Raw genomic sequence first — 20910 nt, 5'->3', positions numbered from 1 at the left:
GCCCCTTCTCCAGTCTTCTGTAAGCCCCAGCCTAGGTTAACATGTGCCAATGTACAGTGGGCACAATCACAATCTCTATCTAATAAAAGGTGATAAAAAGAAAGAAAGTAGCATTAAAACAATACAGGGACAATTTTTTTTTACAAAGTTGAGTAATAAACATAAACAGTCAAATTTATTTCAAGTTCCTCTCTTAGGAAACGTACTGGGTTTAGATGACGTAAACCTGATTTAACTTACCCACAGAAATCACTTGGTAATTAATTTTCATTAATGGTCTAATTTCCACCTTTTGTTCAAATGATGAAAAACATATTTATCATCTACCTATATACTATACTCTTTTAAAGCTTTTTACAATATATAGCAACTTAACAAATAAATATAGTTTAAGAGAGACTTACAATAGAGAAAGTATCTAGAGTGTTCAGAGAAGCTATGGGGGCCTAAAACTCAGATGGAGATCCCTAAGTGGGAGCTATACCTGAAGTCTGGAGTATATAAAAGATGAACAGTTCAAGGATGGGGACGGCACCCAAGTCCTAGACTTGTGAGGCTAGTATTTTATAAGCTACAGAAGGCCAGAAAGCAGAACAAGGTTAAAGTTCATACACTGCCTGCTGGAACTGTCATACATAATAATTGGAGTAATTCACAATGGGTAAATGGCTCTCATTGAAGGACTGTCTAAAGAATAAAGTAACAAAAAGGTAAGGAGCACCCTTCCCTCTGAAGCCATGACTATGTCACTTAAAAAAGGTTCTAGTAAATGAAATTGCTCTTTCAAACCCCTCAGTTTTAGCCTTTAGTTTATATAGTGTTCTCCAAAGTAGCCTGGAATAATTTTGGTTCTTGTCTACAAATTATTCTTTTTCCATTAAAATCTTGTAGACAATTAAGTTTACACATCTATTCATACATTACCAAGATAACGGTAAATAAGAATTTTTTTTCTTTTCCTTACTTGAACTAAATGTTGAGCCTGTGCTCAAGCCTACCTTGAGGTCATTGGGAATTGCTATTCTTAAAATAAAGTCCTAAGTTTTATCTGTGCATAAAATTATAATTAGGATTTCGTTTTGTCATATAATTAGAACTTCACAGTCTTATAGTGCTTGCTAATTGCTTTGGGTCTCTAAATCTTTGTTTCTCCAACCAGATTGTAGCTTCTTAAAGGAGATGGATCTTGTCTCACTTTTTTTTTTCTTTTGGTATTCCTGTCAATGACAAGCAAGGCTAGGCAAATAGGAGGAGTTCAATAAATACTTCTTGTCTCAGTGATTGACAGGTGAATTTTTAGACATCAGCTTTCTTCAAACGTGTCAGAGCATCTATATTTACTTGCAATTGCCAGGTACAGCACATAATTTCCTTAATGTCAGCACTGATGGCAGCTCCATGGCTACATCACTGTTTTACTATTCTAAACCTACAAAATCTTTTCTGCTTCTCAAAGCTACCATATACCTGCTGATCTAATCAGTATGATAGCTACATTAGAAATTTGCTAACTGTCTAATTAATATCTTTTAGTAATAATGGCATTCTTTGTATTTTTAAACTTTTCCTTAAAGCATATAACTTAGATAAAAAAGATACATATAAAGAAAAAATTAGAAATAAGTATAGAAAATCAAAAATCAAACATAAAATCAGCTCTTTTGACACATGAACATATAATCTCTATTTTAAAAGTTAAAAGTTGAAATAGACTCACACTATATTTACTTTGTATCTTGGATCCTAGAATCTGAAATAACTTTACAACATTTAATAATTCTATTTTGGTTATTAAATCAAGACTTTAAACCAGAGGGCAGGGACAATATCTCTGTTCTTCCGGGGGCTGGCAGTGACAGGTACAGAGCAGTTTAGTTACTGAATGAATGAGTAAACAAAATTTATCAATATCAACAAATTCTTTTATATAGTCTATATTATTGATATCTATATATTTTCCTGCAACAAAATACCCTAGACTTTTGTATAACTGCCACACACACAGAAAAAAAGTAGGATGGAAAGATGAGTTAAGCCCTAGACACCCAGGATAGCATTTACTTTGGAAACTGAAGTGCTTCCTAGAAGCAGTATTATAAAAATCTCTTACTTCTAAGATCATAAAAATGATCCAGTATATTACAATCCTAGTTTTAAAAAAGTAAATTAAACAATGCCAATTTATATTTACATTAAAATGTAACATGTTATTTAAATAACTGCTAATATACAGATGATGTATTATAGAATTTGTACACTTGAAACCTATATTATTCTATTAACCGTCACTCTGATAAATTTAATTAAATTAAAAAGCTATAAATGCATTTTAGTTATAACCTACTGAGATTTGAAACAAAAAAAATAACTGCCATCATGACATTTGTTACTATGTCTGATAACGGTGTCCTACAAACAAGAGATAATAGTCTTTGCCAAAAATAAGTGTGTGCATTTTTGTTATTAGATTTCATATATACAAATATTTTTAATTTTTAAAATTGGTTATAAAAAAGAATTAGCAATAATATGCAACTGTTTCTTGGTTCTCTAAACCACTGCTTAGCCAGTTTCCTCTGGAAAGTCTGTATTCATATTAGGACTTTTGAAATTGTTAAAATGATAAGTTATATTTCCTTCTACTGAGAATAATGATAGGATTCAAGTAGTAGAATTCGCTATTAAATTCTGCCAACCTCCTTTACCTTTCATTAATATTTATCATATGGTAAATTAAATACTAGGTCCTCCAATACACCCTTGATCTTTGGTTCTCTCTTCTGTACACCACAATCTACAATCCCTATGATGCTTTTAAAATATGTTTACAAAATCTTTGATATTCTTCCTTTCAAGAGGAGGAGCTATTTCCTTGTCTCTGGCGAACTCAGTGACTTATTTCTAATGAAAAGAATAAAATGGAAAGGAAGGTATGTGATTTTAAAGACTAGATCATAGAAAGCACAGTGGCTTCCTCCTTGCTCTCTCTCTTGTTCTTACTTTCTTACTTTGAAGAAGTTATCTGCTAGGTTGTGAAAAGAGGTCCAGGTGGTGAGGTCTCCTGCCATTAGTCACATGAGTATACCATCTTAGAAGTGGATCCTCCAACCTCAGTCAAGCCTATAGATAACTGAAGCCCTTGCCCACTTCATGACTTCAGTCACATGAGATTCTGAACCAGCTAAGTCACTCCCAAATTTCTGACCCACAGAAACTGATAGTAAATATTTGTTAAGTTTTTAGGTAAATTTGGGGTGCTTTGTTACATAATAGATATATATGATATACGACTTGATAGATAATACAATGCCCCCTTTACCAAAGTCATATCTTGTCAAGGAAGACAGTGCGTTCTACTATGGTGAACAAGAGGTGAAAGTTTTCCATTAAACTGAGTACTTCTCTAATGTCTCTAAACTATAAGCAGAGTACTAAGGGAAGGCCAATGATACAGGCTCTGTTATCTTGACTTCTTGATGTCTTTTACAAGTCAAAGCATTCTTGCATGCTGTTTGTGTAGGATTAGCATGAACGGAGGCTGAACTATAAATTTCGTGTTTTCTAATAAAATTTTCTAAAAGGGTCTCTTTCCTTTCAACATAACTCTATCCTCTACTCTCTGTCTCATTCACCGAGGAGGCCATAGTTGCCATTTGCCATAATGTGCATGGGTCTTACCCCTCTCAAATATTCTAACCAAATTTGAAGCAAAATAAATAGTCTAAAGAAAACAAATCCTCAAACCACCCACCAAACAGGAGGAAGAAAGAGTGGTTAGTAGTAGCTTCCTTCTGTTACTGGTTCAAAGCATTCCTATTAATGTACTAATTCATTACAGAGGCTAGGCCAATTGATTGGAAAAATGATTTCCAGAAATCAATTTTTGAGAAGACTTATAAAAGTATATTAACAATAGAAAAAAATAAATTATACCATTATCTTAGCTATTTCTGCATATTGCCTTCTAGTTCTTGTCTTATATGCAGATGCATACTTTTACAAAATTGAAACCAATCAATACAAATTTTTTTCATTTTAGAAAAACTCTAATATATCCAAATCATTCAAAGATTTTTAGAGAAGGATTTTACTTCTATTAGCTACTAGTGAATTTAATTATAACTCAATAAGTATAGATCGACATAGGCCAATGAAAAATTTTAATTTCAATTGCTTGATTGGCCAGTATTTTTCTAAATTAGACCTAAATTTTTACAATGAATATACAGCCAGCTCTCAAATTCTCAATAAATTCTTTTAGAATATACTTCTCCTTCTTTTTGATTCCTTATGTATCCAGTGCTTATTAGCACTTTGGATCTATATATACAGTGGAAGATGAGAAAGCTAAAATTCAAGACAGTTGCTTTTTATTTTTACTAAATGGTTACAGAATAAGAAGACTGAGTTGATGAGCTATTCAAAGTATTAAATATGTGGCTGTCACATAAATCTTTCCCCTATTAGTAAAGATAATTAAGAGAACTCACTAAATTTTGACTTATTTCTTACTAGGAGCTTTCTATTTTTTTCTCTTAATGTCTGTCCACAAATGAAGCTACAATTGATGTAACATTAGTAATTCTTTGTAAATAAGCTATCTCTGACATGATTTCTACTACTTATCCTTAATTTCAGGCTAGGTACCTAAATATATATTTTATAGATAAAAGGCATCTTACAAAATTCAAACAAATGTAACTAAAAATGAATTCTGTTGAAGGTTCCTTTTGAATATTTACTGACTGAAAAATAAACTAAAACTTTCATAAATAATGAAATTAACCAATTTTAAAATAAACTAAATTATTGACATATCGTAGTCTTTCACATCATCCCTTTTGTTCTAACCAAGACTATTTTCAAAAATACCTTTAATATATTTTGAACTAGAGATATTATCTTCAGAGAAATGTTATAACTAGAATAAATATAAGAACTTTGATTAAAAATTAATGGTAAAAATGACATTTAGAAGTCCTTGAAAAACGAAAAGGGACTGTAAATATTGTTTACTTAAGCACTAAATTTATGTCAGCATTTTATAGCAGTTCAATGATTGTAATGTACTGTATAGACCGAATCATAAAACTGTATTTTACAAGTCATAATTGTACTTCTGGGTATTTATCAAAAAAACAAAAAAAACAAAAAAACCCAAAAAACCCAAACAGTAATTTGAAAAGATTTATGTACCCCTATGTCCACTGCAGCGCTATTTACAATAGCCAAGATATGGAAGCAACCTAAGTGCCCATCGAAAGATGACTGGATAAAGAAGTTATGGTACATATACAATGGAATATGACTCGGCCATAAAAAAATGAAATCTTACCATTTGTAATGACATAGATGGACCTAAAAGATATTATGCTGAGTGAAATAAGTCAGACAGAGAAAGACAAATGATTTCACTTATATGTAGAATCCAAGGAACAAAATAAATGAACAAACAAAATGAAAACAGACTCATAGATACAGAGAACAAACTGGTGATTGCTAGATGGGAGGGAGCTCGGGGGGCTGGGTAAAAAAGATGAAGGTATTAAGAAGTACAAACTACTAGTTATAAAATAGTCACGGGGATGTGGAATATAAGGAATAGAGTCAAAATATTGTAATAATCATGTATAGCGCCAGGTGGGTACTACTCTAATCAGGGGGATCACTACATAAATTATATAAATGTCTAATCATTGTGCTGCACAGCTGAAACTAATATAAAATAAAATTCAATAAAAAAAAACTTTAAAAAAGTCAGAATCATTGTTTCTGAATTTCATCTTTTGCAAAATAAACCTGAACGTATTCCAGTGCCATGGTTTCTTGTATTTATCAGCATTTTAAGATAAATGGAAATTGGAGTGGGGGTGAAGAGTCAAATAAAAAAAGCCGAGTGAGTCAAATTAAAAAAAAAAAAAAGATTTTGAATTAAAAAATATGAACTGAGAGATATGATAAGAAACTTTTCTTTCTGAAATTTTCATTTATAGAAAGTATCGAAATAGAATTTTTCAGATTTGATGTTAAATAAAAACGTTAAGATAGACTTAATTATGAGATCAATAACAGAATAACCCGACACACAAAGCTAAAATCTACATTTAAGAGGAAAGGAGGAAATAAAGCACTCTTGACTTAATTGGTATTGTAACTGTTAAGAGTCTTCATTTGTTAGATCTTATTTTACTCAAAAGCTGTTTCATCCCACTAAAATCCAACTCATCTCATTTAAAGAATTCTTTTTAAACATAAAATTTAAATGATTCAGAATAACATGGAGAATAACATGTACATCTAGATATTCACTACCTTGATTTAAGAAGTGGTAACATTCAGCCATATTTAAGAACTTTTTGTTTTTTTTTAAAAAAAGATATAGATACAACTGAAGTCTCTTTTATCGCCTTCCCAGAATCAATCTCTTTTCTCCTCAACTGTAGAGGTGATCATTTTTCTAAAGATGTGTACCCCTCCTATCTATGTTTTTGTACTTTTACTACATATCTGTTTTTATGAACCATGTCATACTGCTTATGTTTGAAAATGTACATAAATTATTCCTATTTTGTCATTTTAAAATTTCCATTTTTTACTCAATATTTTTTAAAAATCTAGGAATATTAACATATAAATATTTATTTAAATTTTTCTAAAGTGTTTTATTGCAATGATGTAGCATTCTGCTACTGATGGATATTTAGGCTGTTTCTAACTGATGGATGTTTAGGTAGTATATCTTTGTATCTGTCTCCTTGCAGATAGGGAATATTCTTTTCTATATTGTTTCAATGAAGACTTTTCCTTAAGCTGGTTAGGTGGATTTTTTTTTGGTTTAATTTAAGCACAGGCAATTGAGGAAAAAACTAGAACTCTATTTTCTAATCCAGGAACATCTGTGTCTTAATAGCTATTTTAGCTTGATCTTTTATTTCTTTATTAAATGCTGGTGATATCAAAAAGAGAACACTAAAAATATGAAACCTAAGCTTTTATTTTATTTGGAAATATTGCTTCTACTTAGAAACATGTAAGTTGTTTAAAAGAACTTCTGTTTAGAATTTCAGTGGCGGGTCCATCTCAGGAAAATAAAATGAGGAAGATGTGTTATGTATCAGCATTTGAATGTTGCTTTTTTGCAGAAGCAATGTTAGGGTTAAAAAGAATCTTATCCACTTTCTCCCCCATTCCTGCCCACCCAAGTTATGACAGAATACTGACTAAATAATACAGGAAGTCTGTGGAACCTAATTTCTCATTCTTTATGTCCTTTAGGGAATAAGCCAGCAGTGCAGTCTACCTTTGATTCTTTTTCTCTTGGTATTCCCAATTTTACTTTATCATGTGGCTGATCAAGAGTCAAATTATTCTTCCTTGCTTCACTGTCTTCAAGCAGGGGAACAGAGCCATAACCATTATCTGTAAAACAAAACCCTCTTGGACATAAGTAGGAAAACTTTGTTTTTGCTACTACTTGGAAAACTAAAAAGACTACAAACCCAAACCCCTAATTTTAAAGAGTTATTAAATTATAAATTTTAAAAATTCTTTAGAAAATACTTACTTTGACAACTTAGATTTGGCCATTCAGATTTTGGCATATTTGCTTGCTATTCCCCTCCACCACCCCCCAAAAAACACACAAAGCCCTTACTCTAATAAAATTAGTGGTATATAAAATATATAGAATTTAGAAAACTAGAATTATGTTCTTTGCAGCTTAACCACCGGCAATAACAATTAAACTTTGATTTAAGTCACATTTTTAGGTATGCATTTCTTGTTTAAGATAATCATTTGTATAACTACTAGAAAATGCAGACATGTTAAAAAGAATAAAAAATAAAGCTGCCCGCAATTTTTATCATCTGTGAATTATTCCTGTTAACATTTTGGCTTATATTTTATCAGACTTTTTCTTTTCTTATACATATAAATTCACACAATAATTTCTTTTGCACAAATAAAACTTATTTTTATATTGTGTTTTGCTCATTTTGCTATATATCATGAGTACATGTCATGTTAGTAAGTTAATCTATTATCATCATTTTTCTTGGCTACCTAGCTGTTCATTATATGAACGACTATAATTTATCTGTTAGACATTTCTTTATTTCTAGTTTTTCCATTTTTAGAAATTTTGCTGTGATGAGCATCCTTGCATACTTATCTTTGAGTACTTGAGCAAATATTTTTTTATGATATATTTTTAGAACTTAAATTTTTGGTTTAAAAGGCAGACATTTTAAAAAGCTTTGGTTATTTATTGGCAAATTGTCTTCTAGGAAGTTTTATCAACTTAGAGTTCCACCATATAGTATATGTGAATGTCCATTTTCCCATATCTTGCAAGTGTTAATTTCTTAAATAAACATAGTAAGTAACTGTACCACAGTTATTAAAATGTGAGAACTATTGATAAACAAAGGAAAAATAAAATAGAAAAACTTGACTTCCACCTTTCTTTTCTAGAAGTGGTTCAAAAATTTACATGAACATACCTCGACTGGAATTTACAAGAAGTAACTGTGATTTTAGCCTGTCAATAATAGTTTGTTGAAGTGACAGCTGTTTCTGTTGCTCACGTATTCTCAGCTCATAGTTCTCAGTCTGTTGATATAAAAACCAGTTAGTCTGATATTTACTGAAAGATATGTATATACATTTACTGTCTATTAATGATTATATAGATATAAGTTGCCCATATTGCTTTCACCTAGGTATTGAGCATTTATATATGAGCTAAAAACTGGCTCCAGCAATGTATTTATAATCATTACAAACATCTGTAATTTAAAACACTTGAAACACTGTAAAATTTTAAAAATCATCTTAAGGAAAATTTCAGTTAAGAGTTCAACATATGGTTTTTTGGTCCTTCAGTTAGGATACAAATTGTAATTTAGATTTAATCCTTAATGATAACAAAAAGGGCATGAACGATAAAATGAATGCTATCTTGTTATTCTATAAAAATACCCACTAACTTAAAAAAAGGTAAGATTTCATGTCTTTTAAATAAACATACTTATTTATTTTTAGAGCACAAAATTTATTTTTAGAGCACAAAAACAAAAAAGAAGTGGCACTCACTAAGACACTATGAAAACTAAAGGAACGTGTACAAATTATAAAATTATATTGATTATAAACTTCTTTTCTAAAAGTTTTAAGAAGTCAAGGAAACACATGGTTAATTTTTAGTGAATATCTTAAATACCATAATTTTCCTTGTATTTTTAATCTATTCATCTTGCTATTTTATTTCAATGGCTGTGAAAATTAAGCAATGAAAGAAGACACAAGTTTTCATTAGAGAATACAGACACTGTAAACCTTCAAGCGAATCTGAAAATGTTGCATTACAGTTATCAAATTAGTATCAGTCTTAAAACTATATTACCAAAAACAAGAGGATTCTTGACCAATTTCTACATTTGGAGGAACAAATAAACAAATTATTAAATTATAATTTCCCTGAAACATGAAATGGGGTCCTAATAATCTCAGAATGTACTTTGGTAGACACTAAATATTTGATTTTGAGTTGATTCATAATCAAAGTTCAAAATCAGTTAAGCTCTATTGTTTTCAGAGATGAATAAGCCTAAAGTTCTTTATAAATCACACAGCTGTTCCCAGATTCCCAAAATAAATTAGCTTAAGAAATTAAAGCAAAACCCCACATTTTCCCAAATAAAAGGTCACGTTTTATGATACAATTCAAACATAACTGAGAGCTGATAAATAACCCAAGTGATGTGCCATCATTACATGTTGCCTAAGTGCAGTCTTACATTACCTGATACTCCTATAGAGCTCTGCAACATAATTATAGGAGGTATTCAGTACATGCTTATTGAAAACAAAATTTAAGGAAATAAAGAATCTAAGTTTAAAAAAATCCAAGTAAATTTTATTATTACAAGTAGAAGAATTAACCTTGTGAGTCTGTCAGGACGATAAGCCCTATGACTGAGTATCAGAACTGTATCTTTGATACCAAAATCCAGTCTAGGGTCAGATTTCCCAGGACATGACATCTTATATAAATTTACATTCAAGGCTCTAGAAAGAGTAGGTAGATTGACTGAAAGGATTCAAACATCTACAGCAAATTCTGTATAACCTTAAATTTACCTGGGCTACACACAGCCACCAGGGCTGAGGAATCAGAAAAGAAGTTGATGTTACAGTTTTCTCTATCTATTTCTGTGTATTTAGAACTTTCTCCAAAGAATTCAAAGCTCTTCACAAACAATGACCAATAATTACCCATTCTTTCACTATATTTTGATAGGTATGTATATTCTATTACTCAGACATTAAGTAACCAGCACAAAAAACTTAGCAAGTTAGAAATAGGCCTAGTATAAATGTGTAAGTTTATTCGAGCTTCAGTCCATTCTCCATCTACTATACATATTTTTTTCCCAACTTAATGTAAAACCAAGTGACCTGTATTTTCTTTTGGAGCCAACTCAAAAAGCTTTTGCCAGGTAATTTTCATCTTCTAGTTTCTGGCTTAAAAACATACTTTAACACATCTGTATATAATATAATAAATGAATAATGCTGAAAATGTATTCATTAGCTTAGAAAAATCAATAGATCAACAACTATTTCAAGTTGAAGTTTTGAACTATTTCTTAAAGCACTTAATAAAGTACTTTAAAAACTTAAGCAAATTCTATATTAATTTCAAAACTAATACTTTGACAGTATAGCAAGGAAAAGAGGGTAGCATTGGTCCATATTCCCTCACTGCTCTTTCCATATACTTAAAGAAATTACAGTATTCTAGTCTGTCTATATGTCTGATTTCCCTTCAAACTATGACCTCCTCAAGGGCAGAGTCTATTTTCCCCTGATATCTCCAGAGTATAGCAGAATGCCTGGCACATACTGAGATGCTCAGTAAACATTACTTGAATATATAAAGTACTTTAAGTTGTTAAAGGAATATCCTAGAAATAGACATGCCTTCAGAAGTGACCAGAGAGAACGGAGAAAAGGCTATGCTTACATTTCATAAGGGAAACAGGAAAAGTGGAGACAAGGTCAGTGGGTGAATAAGACAGAAGGAAGTAACGTTTGAGAAAATAAATGCAAAAAATAGGCAATGTCTGTTTTTTTTTTTTTTTGAAAAAAAGGGAAATTTATACCATCAGAAAAAAAAGTTACTAATTTGAGAAGAGAAAAACACATATTCAGAAAATAGTATAAAGATTTTGACCATAAGGCTATGAGAGGGAAAGTCCAGAGGATATTATATCAGATTGGGAAATAACCAGGTAGAATTCAGTTTGGAAACTAAAAGAAAGAAATTTTTTTTTTTTTTTTAAATTAAATGCTTTTGTTTACTGAATGGAACTTATAACCTGAAAAGTCCTTTTAAAAGGTCAGGTAATTATTGCACTGTCACAGTATTTTTTAAAAAACAATTGCAAAGCAAGTACATTCCAGCACTATCAAAGACCCCACAAAACAGAAAAATCTCTAACAACCACATTGAAAATGTACAACAGCAATGTCTTGTCAACACTTCTGTACAGAGCATAGACATGACAGCTAAAACAGACAGAAGAGAAGATGCTTTTGACAGCCAGTGTGTGTGAGTGATTCTTTGAGTCAGATGGCAGCAACAAGTTACCAACTAAGAGATCTGCATGACAACTAACCATCCATCTGTATCAAACACCATCTGGCCAAGATGACTCTGGCTTCTGTGTATTTGACACTCCTTCCAATTCTAAAGACTAGCAAAACAAGTGGTCTACCAGCATCCAAAGAGGTAAAACAGGTACTTAGGTACTTGTGCCATAAAGTACTTTGTATTCTTTCTTAGTCTTCAAAAACAAAACTTAAAACAATGGTAATTAATATAGTACACACCTTAAATTTATTAAAAATGGTTGTCTATACATACTCTCAACTATCATAAAGCAAGGAAGAGCTTATCTTAAGAAAAGTCCCTTTATCCAGGCACAATTTCAATCCATCTTCAAAACTAAAGCAGCATGTTCTCTATAATTTTGGACATACAGCTGCTCAAGTTTTCATGAGTTTCATAAATATTAAAATCGTTCTATAAATTGAATTTTTCCTCCTATTGCTGACAATGAAAATTCTCATTTTTCATATTTTCCAAAGCACTTATTTCCTAGATGGGGGGAAAAGAGGTTCAAGTGTCCTTACGTCATCTATAACACTCTAAGTGGAGCAAACGTTTTCTCTTTTCATCCTTAAGGACCTCAATATTCTGAAATACACCATTGTTTTCCCTCAAGTGTAAAATGAATAAGACTCTAATAAACGTTGACTGGATTAAAAAAAAGTCTCAATTTAAAAACCTTTCAAACTTTTCCAAGATTAACAAAGAGAACAAAAGCTTTATTGAAGGATGTGCTTGGCTGCCACAAATGCTCTCAATAGAGAGCTCCACAGTTCATGAAGGAAGATTATTAAATAATTATCTCGATATATAGCACTTTAGACACAAACTATATGTCTTATCTTGACACTTTGGTGAACTGAACATCAACTTCAATTTTAAATTTAAAAAATGAGATTGTGTAGGATTAGCAACTCAGAGATCCTGGTTTACACAGTTCGTTCATTTGTCAACCATTCTCGGCTGTATTCTCTTATAACTAACTAGGTTATAAAGCTTGCCCTCTCTTACCCTCCCAATACCAAGACTTATCCAGGAGATCTACAGTTTGATAGATAAGATTATCAATCTGCTTATCTACTATTAGGTGACAGGGCTGCCACCAATTTCGCAGCATGTCAAATGGTAAACTAACACAAATTATTTTTATTTTACAATCTTGTGTTTTGGTCCTGATTAATTTACTTAGCCTTTCTGAGCTTTGGTTTCTTTCTCTCTGAAATGAAAATAATATTTACCTGAAGGATTGAAAGACATTTCAGGTATAAAATATTTGGTACATAATAAACTCTTTGCAAATGTTAGTTCTTTTTCTTTAATAATGAGCAAAGTATCTACATAATATCTATTATGTGCATACATAAACTAAAGCTCTGATTACCACTGAACACAGGTAATTTGTCACCAGACTTACCACACAACTACCCCATGCTCTAAGCCAGTTTTCTGTCTGTCTTCTAGTTCATTGTAACCTAGGTCTCAGAAGTTTCTTTTTGAGAAATCAGTGTGATATCTCCATTGAATCAAAAACATTCTGTCAAGCAAAAAAACAAAACCCTGGTTGTCCAAAGTTTACAAAGAAAGTTTATAAAGCCTATAAAAAGTAGGCTCAAAATGATTAAAGAAATAATGGCTGTTAAAAATTACAAAGTGGCACATTTGCTGAAGAAATGCAAAAAACAAAATGTCTACCATCACCACCACAACAAAAACCTAGATATGTACAAAGCAAAAAGTGATAGTCTCTTCCTTTACTTTGCCTTCCATTCCTCCTCAGTGGTAACTACTACTGATATTTTGGTATGTGCTCTTTCAGAACTCCTGTGTGCATGCATATTTATGTATCTTACTTTTCAAGAAAATGCAAACTATTCTGTAACCAAAGATTTCAACAACTCGTCATTACATCTTTTTTATGAATACTTGCTATGCACCAAAATCAGAGGGCTTCTTTCTCATTTAACCCTTACACTAACCTTCTAAAAAGGTTATAGTTGAGAAAACTGAGGCACAAAGAGGTATAAAATAACATGTCCGAGGTTTCTCAGGTAGTAGAGCTGGGATTTGAATTCAGGTTTGCCTAACCACAGAGCCTAAGCCGCTAAATAATCACTATGGCATATCATGTGAGTATATCTAGGTCCTCTTTTTGCTGTGTATTTTCCCCTTGAGAAATCTCATCTCCAGTGGCTGGTTATGTGCCAGACTCTCAAGTTTCTTCTAGCCCAAATCCATCCTCTGATCTGTGTCCAAGTACTACTAGAAAAACACTTTGAATTTTACTCATTCAAAACTGATGATCTCCTCTCTCCAACTACCCCATTCCCACCCACCCTGCCCTGCTCCCCACAAAATTGGGTCCTTTGCTAGTGTTCTTTCTCTCAATATATGGTACCACTGTCTATCCAGAAAGCTATAACCATACTTGACATCTTCTTGTTCTATAGCCAATCCATTACCAAGTGTCGATTTTAATCTTAAGTATCGCAAACCTGTCCACTTTTTCATCTCCAATGTAGCCAGTTCAACCACAACTTTATAAACTACTGCAATAGCCTAACTGCTCTCCTTAAATCTACCAATCCATGTCTCTATACTCTATTGTGTTCTTTGAGAAACACAAATCTAATCCTAACATCCACTGTTTCCTCCCACCCCTCCTCCAAAAAACCATAAATGACTTGCTATTGCTCTTAGAAGAACCAAAAAATTCTCAGTATGCCTCTAAGACCCTACATAGTCTTGACCCTCACTCTCTTCACTGCACTATTTCCCTTATACTTTCAGTTCTTTTAGGTCAATGAGTCTTTATAACACAGGTCCTTGTACCTGGAAAGCTCCCAACTTTGCCCTTTCAAAAGTCACTTCAGATCGTCTTCTCTGACCTCCTAGAATAGATCGAGTCCCTAAAAGACATTCTAATAGCAGTTTAGCTTTCTTCCTGATATTCAGACTTTGAAACTTTACATTTATGAGATTGTTTGACTAGTCTCTGCTTTACTAGACTGTGCCACTGTTCTGTGAAGCAGGGAGCATGTCTGCTTATCATTGTAGACCCAGTACTGAGAGCAGTTTCTGATATAATATACTGAGTAGATGCTCAAAATAGTTTTGAAAAAAATATCAGAATTTAAATATTCCTAATTATCAACAGATCTTGAACCTACCTGTCTAAGAGGTAGTAGGACATAGTTCTAGAAATAAAAATCTGGAAACAAAAACCTGAAATGAAGGATACAATCGTTTAAAATTCTGGTAGGTGGAAAATGAGTACTAACAAAGAACTAACAAGTACAATAGAAGAAATAAGCCTTCGATTAGAAACAGCTAGAAGCACTTTTATTCTAATACCAGTAGCTTCAGTAGGAAAAGACCAGAGTGAATTGCTCTATTCCCACCAATACTTTATACAGAGACATGTTTTGGGGGAACAAAGAAAGGAAAAAATGGGTAGTAAATGATAATGAGGGCATTAACATCTTAAGTGAAAGTAAAGGCATTAAAAAAAATAGTACCTACAATAAAGGCATTTTATGCCTTCATGCAATCCTTTAAAACATGTTTTACAAACTTTTAGAGGTAACATAAGCCTTTAGACTGAGACTATATTTAAGATGGGTCAAGATTAGCGCTAGAAAAAAGCAATCTGACAAGACAGTCCTTATGGCTTTACATTTATTGTCAGAAAAATATTTGGATCTGTAATTTAAGATAAAAAGACAGAGCACAGTCAAATTTAGTCTTATCTGAGGCCTTTACCTTAGACACACTGGTTAGTCAATAAGGCTCTTTGCTTAGCAAATGCGATAGTTTAAATATTCTGTATCCTTCACTTTTCTTACCAGTCCAAAGAAAATGTAACTTATAGCACAGCACTTGAACTATCTTAGAATTAAGATTTCTTCCTTTCTATACAAGAAATTGTTGTTTTTTCTCTTTTAATCAAGAACTGGGTAGGAAGAGATAAATTCGCTTTACTCTGTATTCCTCTTCTCAACAAGAATTTATATTTTCTGATTACATAATATAAAGGATCTTGAGACAAGCAGATCAGCTATAAAAAGTCTTCTGTAATTTAATCATATATAAATATGGTAACCTGACTTTAAAATGGCAGTTAAAATTTTCAATTTTTTAAATTATTATTGATTCTTTTGAAATGATGGTCAAAGAAAAAATAGAGGGTACTTAAATCTTTATTAAATATATTTGGTTTCCCTTACAGAACAGTGGCAGAAATAGATGACAAGTAACTTGGTATATGTAATAAAACTGATTAGACATTTAATTCTACATTATGAAATCTTGTGATATTTGAAACTCTCCAGGAAACTTTAGCTTATAGTCAGCCACAAGTGACAAAGACTGCTAATTACTCTCTCATATGCATTCTCATTCTTTCTTTTAATAATATAAACTATTAGCTGGGCACATTCAGCTAGAGAATCTATTTACCAGCCTTCCCCACTATTATGTGTGACCACATAACTAAGTTCTGGCTAATAGGTTGTGAACAGAAGTGACCTGTACAAATTCTGCACCACATCATTAAAAGGAAGCTGCCTGCTCTTCCCTGCTTCTCTCATCACTGGCAGGGAAATGGTAACAAGCAGAGAAGCCACTGTGATTCCAGAGAGGGAAACCATGTTTTACAGATGCTTGAGCTGCCTTACTAGACCTGGCTACATATCTCTGGACTGTTACATGAGAGAGAAATCAACTTTTATCAATCACAATATTTCTCGGTCTCTTTGTAATAACAGCTAGTCCTATACAATAACTAACTCAGGTACCAAGCCAACTCTACCACTGCCCTATGTAATAGTCTCTTCTCTTATTCTGTAAGCATATTAAAAGTTGTCTATGTCAGGGGCTACTGTGTTTTAAACAGTTCTCTATTTTGGAACATTCAGAAGACTTTAGTATGGATACATATGAATTCTTACACAAGGCAAGAAACAGAATGAACAATATTAGACTGTGAACCCTTTAAGTGCATGCTCTATGTTTTATTTAACTTTGAATCCCTAGCATTTATTATGTGCATGGCACATCATAAATTGTTGATAGGATGAGGGAAGAAAATATTAACAGTAAGCTTTATATTCTAGTCTCTTTTGGTATGAGATGTACAAATCACAAAGTAAGGATTCATCCAAGAAAAGGAGACTATATTTGATTCTTCATAGTGATGGGAAGAAAACAATTTGAGAACTTGGAATGGGTTGTGATTTAGGTGGGTTAGTATAATGAATATGGAGCTTAGAGTTGGATAAACCAAGTTTCAGTACAGATTCTACCACTTAGGTTGAAAAACTAACTTGCTTCTCAGTTTCTTCATTTGAAAATGGGGCTAAAGATGTTAACTTTGTAGGGCTAGGAGAATTTACATATAAAGTATGTGACACTTTGCTAGACACTAAGACAAACAATTTAATGGCATGGTGGCAGGACTTCCTAGGCATAACAATGGAAACTTTGGTATAGAACTGAAAAAGAAAAACACTACCAAAGGGGCAGGGAAAGTAAATATACTTGATGATCAATAGGACACTAGTAGTAGCATGAGGGATCATTCTTTGAAACGTCAGTGAGATAATTTAGAATAAATAAAAGGCAGTATTATTCTACACACCAATTTATAAAAACTCGTAACTCACTTGAAATAGTACAGGTGAGAAAAAAATAATGGATATATAAGTTCAGGTATGACATTCAGTTTAATGTGCCTTCCAAGGAGAAATGAGATATATGTGTCTAGAGCTCAGAGGGAACATCTGGAGAAGGAAGATAAATTTAGGAGTCACTATCATAGGTATCTGAAAGCCACAGGGGAAGATGAGATAGTTCATACAATAATATAAAGTAAGAAGCAAAGAGGGCTCTGAAAAACTCTAATATTCAGTGGCCTGACAGTAGAGAAATCTAATAAAGGTGACTTGAGGAAGTGGGGCCCAGGAGGGTACAAGAAAAATCAAACATGGTATGCATAATGTTAAAGAAAAATAGTGTTTTAAGGAAGAGGTAGGTACAAGAGATTTGGTCAGCTGTAAAATGGAATGAGGTAGCTTTGTATGTATTAACTTGAAAGATTTGATGATTTTAGGTAAAGAAGTTATAGACATGAAATCTGCGGTCAGATTTTTTCAAATTCCAGCTCTACTAACTTTACTACTTACTAGCTGTGTGGTTATGGGCACGCTATTTCACTTCTTTGCACTTCATTTTCCTCATCTCAAAAATGAAAATAATACTTCCTTCTACGATTTGTATAATGATGAAATTAGATGACTGTAAAGCACTTTGGCAAACATTGGTCTCAATAAATTTTAGTGATGATGATGGTGAAGTTAAAGACATTTAAAAAAATTTAAAACCTTTTCAGATTAAGATGACTCCATTTTTGAAAAAATATGACTCACATATTCTGGAAGAATATATATCAAATTACTAACAATGGCTGCCCTTTGGGAGTGAAGGAGAGGACCATCATCACTTTACATTCTGTATTCCTGAATTACTTGCATTTTTTCAATAAGCATGGCTTTTTAAATTTTGGCCAATATTATTCTAATAATCAGTTACCTGCCTTATTTATCTTTGTTTTCCCTTATTAATTTGAAATACTCAAATGCCTCTGCTTGACAGAATGTTCTTAACTGGATGTAGCACACTGACTTCTCAAATTGTAGTGAACTAGAAGAAACACTGAGAACTGGCTTGGAGTATGAACAACTAAGTGGTAATAGGCTGGTGAGTTTGTTCAAACTGATGACATATGCATAGTAATAAAACAATAAGAAAATCTAGGCTAAACCAATTCCATTTATTTCGTAATAGATTTTTTCAAGGTTATGGTAATACATATAACATAAAATTTGCCATTTTAACCATTTTTAAGTGTATAGTTATATGGCATTAAGCATACTCACACTGTTGAGTAACCACCTCCAGAATTTTTTCATCTTCTCCAACTGAAACTCTTTACCTATTAAACATTAACTCTCCACTCCCCTTAGCATCTAGGAACCACCCTACTTTGTCTCAATCAATCTGACTATTCAAGGTATCACATGTAAGTAGAATCATACAACATTTGTCCTTTTGTGACAGGCTTATTTCACTTAGCATAACATCTTCAAGGTTCATCCATGTTGTATCATGTGTCAGAATTTCCTTTAAGGCTGAATAATATTCCTTGTGTGTATATACAGCATTTTGTTTATCCATTCATCCATCAATTGGCACTATTGTAAATAAGGCTGCTATGAACATGAGTATACAAACATCTCTTTGACTCTTTGCTTTCACTTCATTTGAGTATACATCCAGAAGTGGAATTGCTGGATCATATGATAATTTTATGTTTATTTTATTCTTGAGGAAACGCCATACATTTTCCATAGTGGCTAAACCATTTTACATTCCCATCGCAATGTAAAAGAGTTCTAATTCCTCTACACCCTCACCAATACTTATTTTTCCCCCTTAATGTTTATAATAGCCATCCTGATAGGTATGTAGTAGTATCTCATTTTTGGTCATTTTGGTTTGGACTTCCCTAATGACTATGATGTTGAGCATCTTTTCATGTGCTTCTTGGTCATCTGTGTAACTTTAGAGAACATCTATTCAATTCTTCTGCTTTTTGTTGCTGTTTGTTGATGTTGAACTATAGTTTTCGTATAATCTGGGTATCAATCCCTTAACAGATATATGATTTGCAAATATTTCCCATTACTTGAGTTGCCTTTTCACTCTGTTTGAGAGTATCCTTTGGTGCATAAAAGTTTTAGTTTTGATGGAGTCCAACTTATCTAATATTTCTTTTGTTGCCCGTGCTTTTGGTATCATATCAAATAAATCATTGCCCAATCCAATGTCATGAAGCCTCTTCTTTTGACTTCTTCTAAGAGTTTTATAGTATTAATTCTTGCATTGAGGTCCTGGTTTAATTTTTGTATATGGTGAAAGGTAAGGGTCCAACCTATGAACATGAAAAATTTCCCCAGATGTTGGTGTCTTCTTTAATTTCTTTTAGCAATGTTTTGCAGTTTTCAGTGTTTAAGTTTGTTGCCTACTTGGTTAAGATTATTCTTAAGTATATTATTCATTTTGTACTATTGCAGATGGAATTTTAATTTTAATGTTAATGTACAAAGTGGAACTGATTTTTTGTTAATTTTTTATCCTGCGACTCTGCTGAATTTATTAGTTCTAACAATTTTTTTGGTGGAATTTTTAGGGGTTTCTACATATAAGTTCAGTTCATCTGCAAACAGATAATTTTCTTCTTTTCCAATCTGTTTATCATTTTTCTTGCCTAATTGCTTTGGGTAGGTGTTCCAGTACAATGTTGAGTAGAAGTGGTGAAAACGGGCATCTCAATTTTGTTCCTGATCTTAGATGAAAAACTTTCAGTCTTTCACCATGGAGTATTATGTTACCTATGGATCTTCCATATAAGGCCTTTATTATGTTGAAATTGTTTTCTTGTACTCCTAGTTTGTGGAGTGCTTTTATTGTAAAAGATGCTAATTTTATCAAATGCTTCTTCTGCATCTATTGAGATGATCATGTGGTTCTTCCCCACTTCATTCTGTTAAAGTGGTATTACATTGACTGATTTTCTACATTGATCCTCCTTGCATTGCAGGAATAAATCTATCTTGGTCAAGGTGTGTAATGTTTGTAATATGCTGCTGAAATAGGTTTGCTAGTATTTTGTTCAGCATTTATATATCAATATTTGTAGGGGATATTAGTCTGTAGTTTTCTTGTAGTGTCTTTGTCTGGCCTTGGTATCAGGGTAATACTGGATTCATAGAATGAGTTAGGAAGTGTTCTATCCTAATCAATTTCGGGGGAAGAATGTGAGAAGGACTGGTGTTAATTTTTACTTGAATGTTCTGTAGAATTCACTAGTGAAGCCACATAGTTCTGCGCTTTCTTTGTTGGGAACTTTTTAAATCTGTTTTAATCTCTTTACTAGGTATAGGTCTATTCAAATTTTAATCTCTTTACTAGGTATAGGTCTATTCAAATTTTCTATTTCTACATGATTCAGCCTTGGTAGGTTGTTTCTGGGAATCTGTCCATTTTATCAAGATTATCCAATTTGATGGTATGCAATTGTTTATAGTACTTTCATAATTCTTTATTTCTGCTATATTGGTAGTAATGTCCCCTCTGTCATTGCAGATTTCAGTTACCTCAGGCTTTTCCCTCTCCCC

The 20910-nt window shown here is 32.4% G+C and overlaps 1 protein-coding gene across 7 annotated transcripts in view; it reads right to left on the bottom strand.

Moving 5' to 3' along the window:
• TANK (TRAF family member associated NFKB activator) overlaps positions 1-20910 on the bottom strand; it is a 63622-nt gene that overhangs the window by 20865 nt on the left and 21847 nt on the right. For 6 of the 7 annotated variants that reach the window (XM_006921117.3, XM_006921118.3, XM_015596422.2 and 3 more), the window contains 2 exons: positions 8505-8613; positions 7301-7419 (listed from right to left, as the gene is read on the bottom strand). The exons of the other annotated variant lie outside the window; for it this stretch is intronic. In XM_006921117.3, the coding sequence (XP_006921179.1) occupies positions 7301-7419; positions 8505-8613 (228 nt within the window). The remainder of the gene's footprint in view (positions 1-7300; positions 7420-8504; positions 8614-20910) is intronic. 7 annotated transcript variants of the gene reach the window in all.

This window comes from Pteropus alecto, unplaced genomic scaffold, assembly GCF_000325575.1.
Source record: "Pteropus alecto unplaced genomic scaffold, ASM32557v1 scaffold3, whole genome shotgun sequence".
Classification (NCBI taxonomy): Eukaryota; Metazoa; Chordata; class Mammalia; order Chiroptera; family Pteropodidae; genus Pteropus; species Pteropus alecto.
This window is presented reverse-complemented; position numbering and strand designations above follow the sequence as displayed.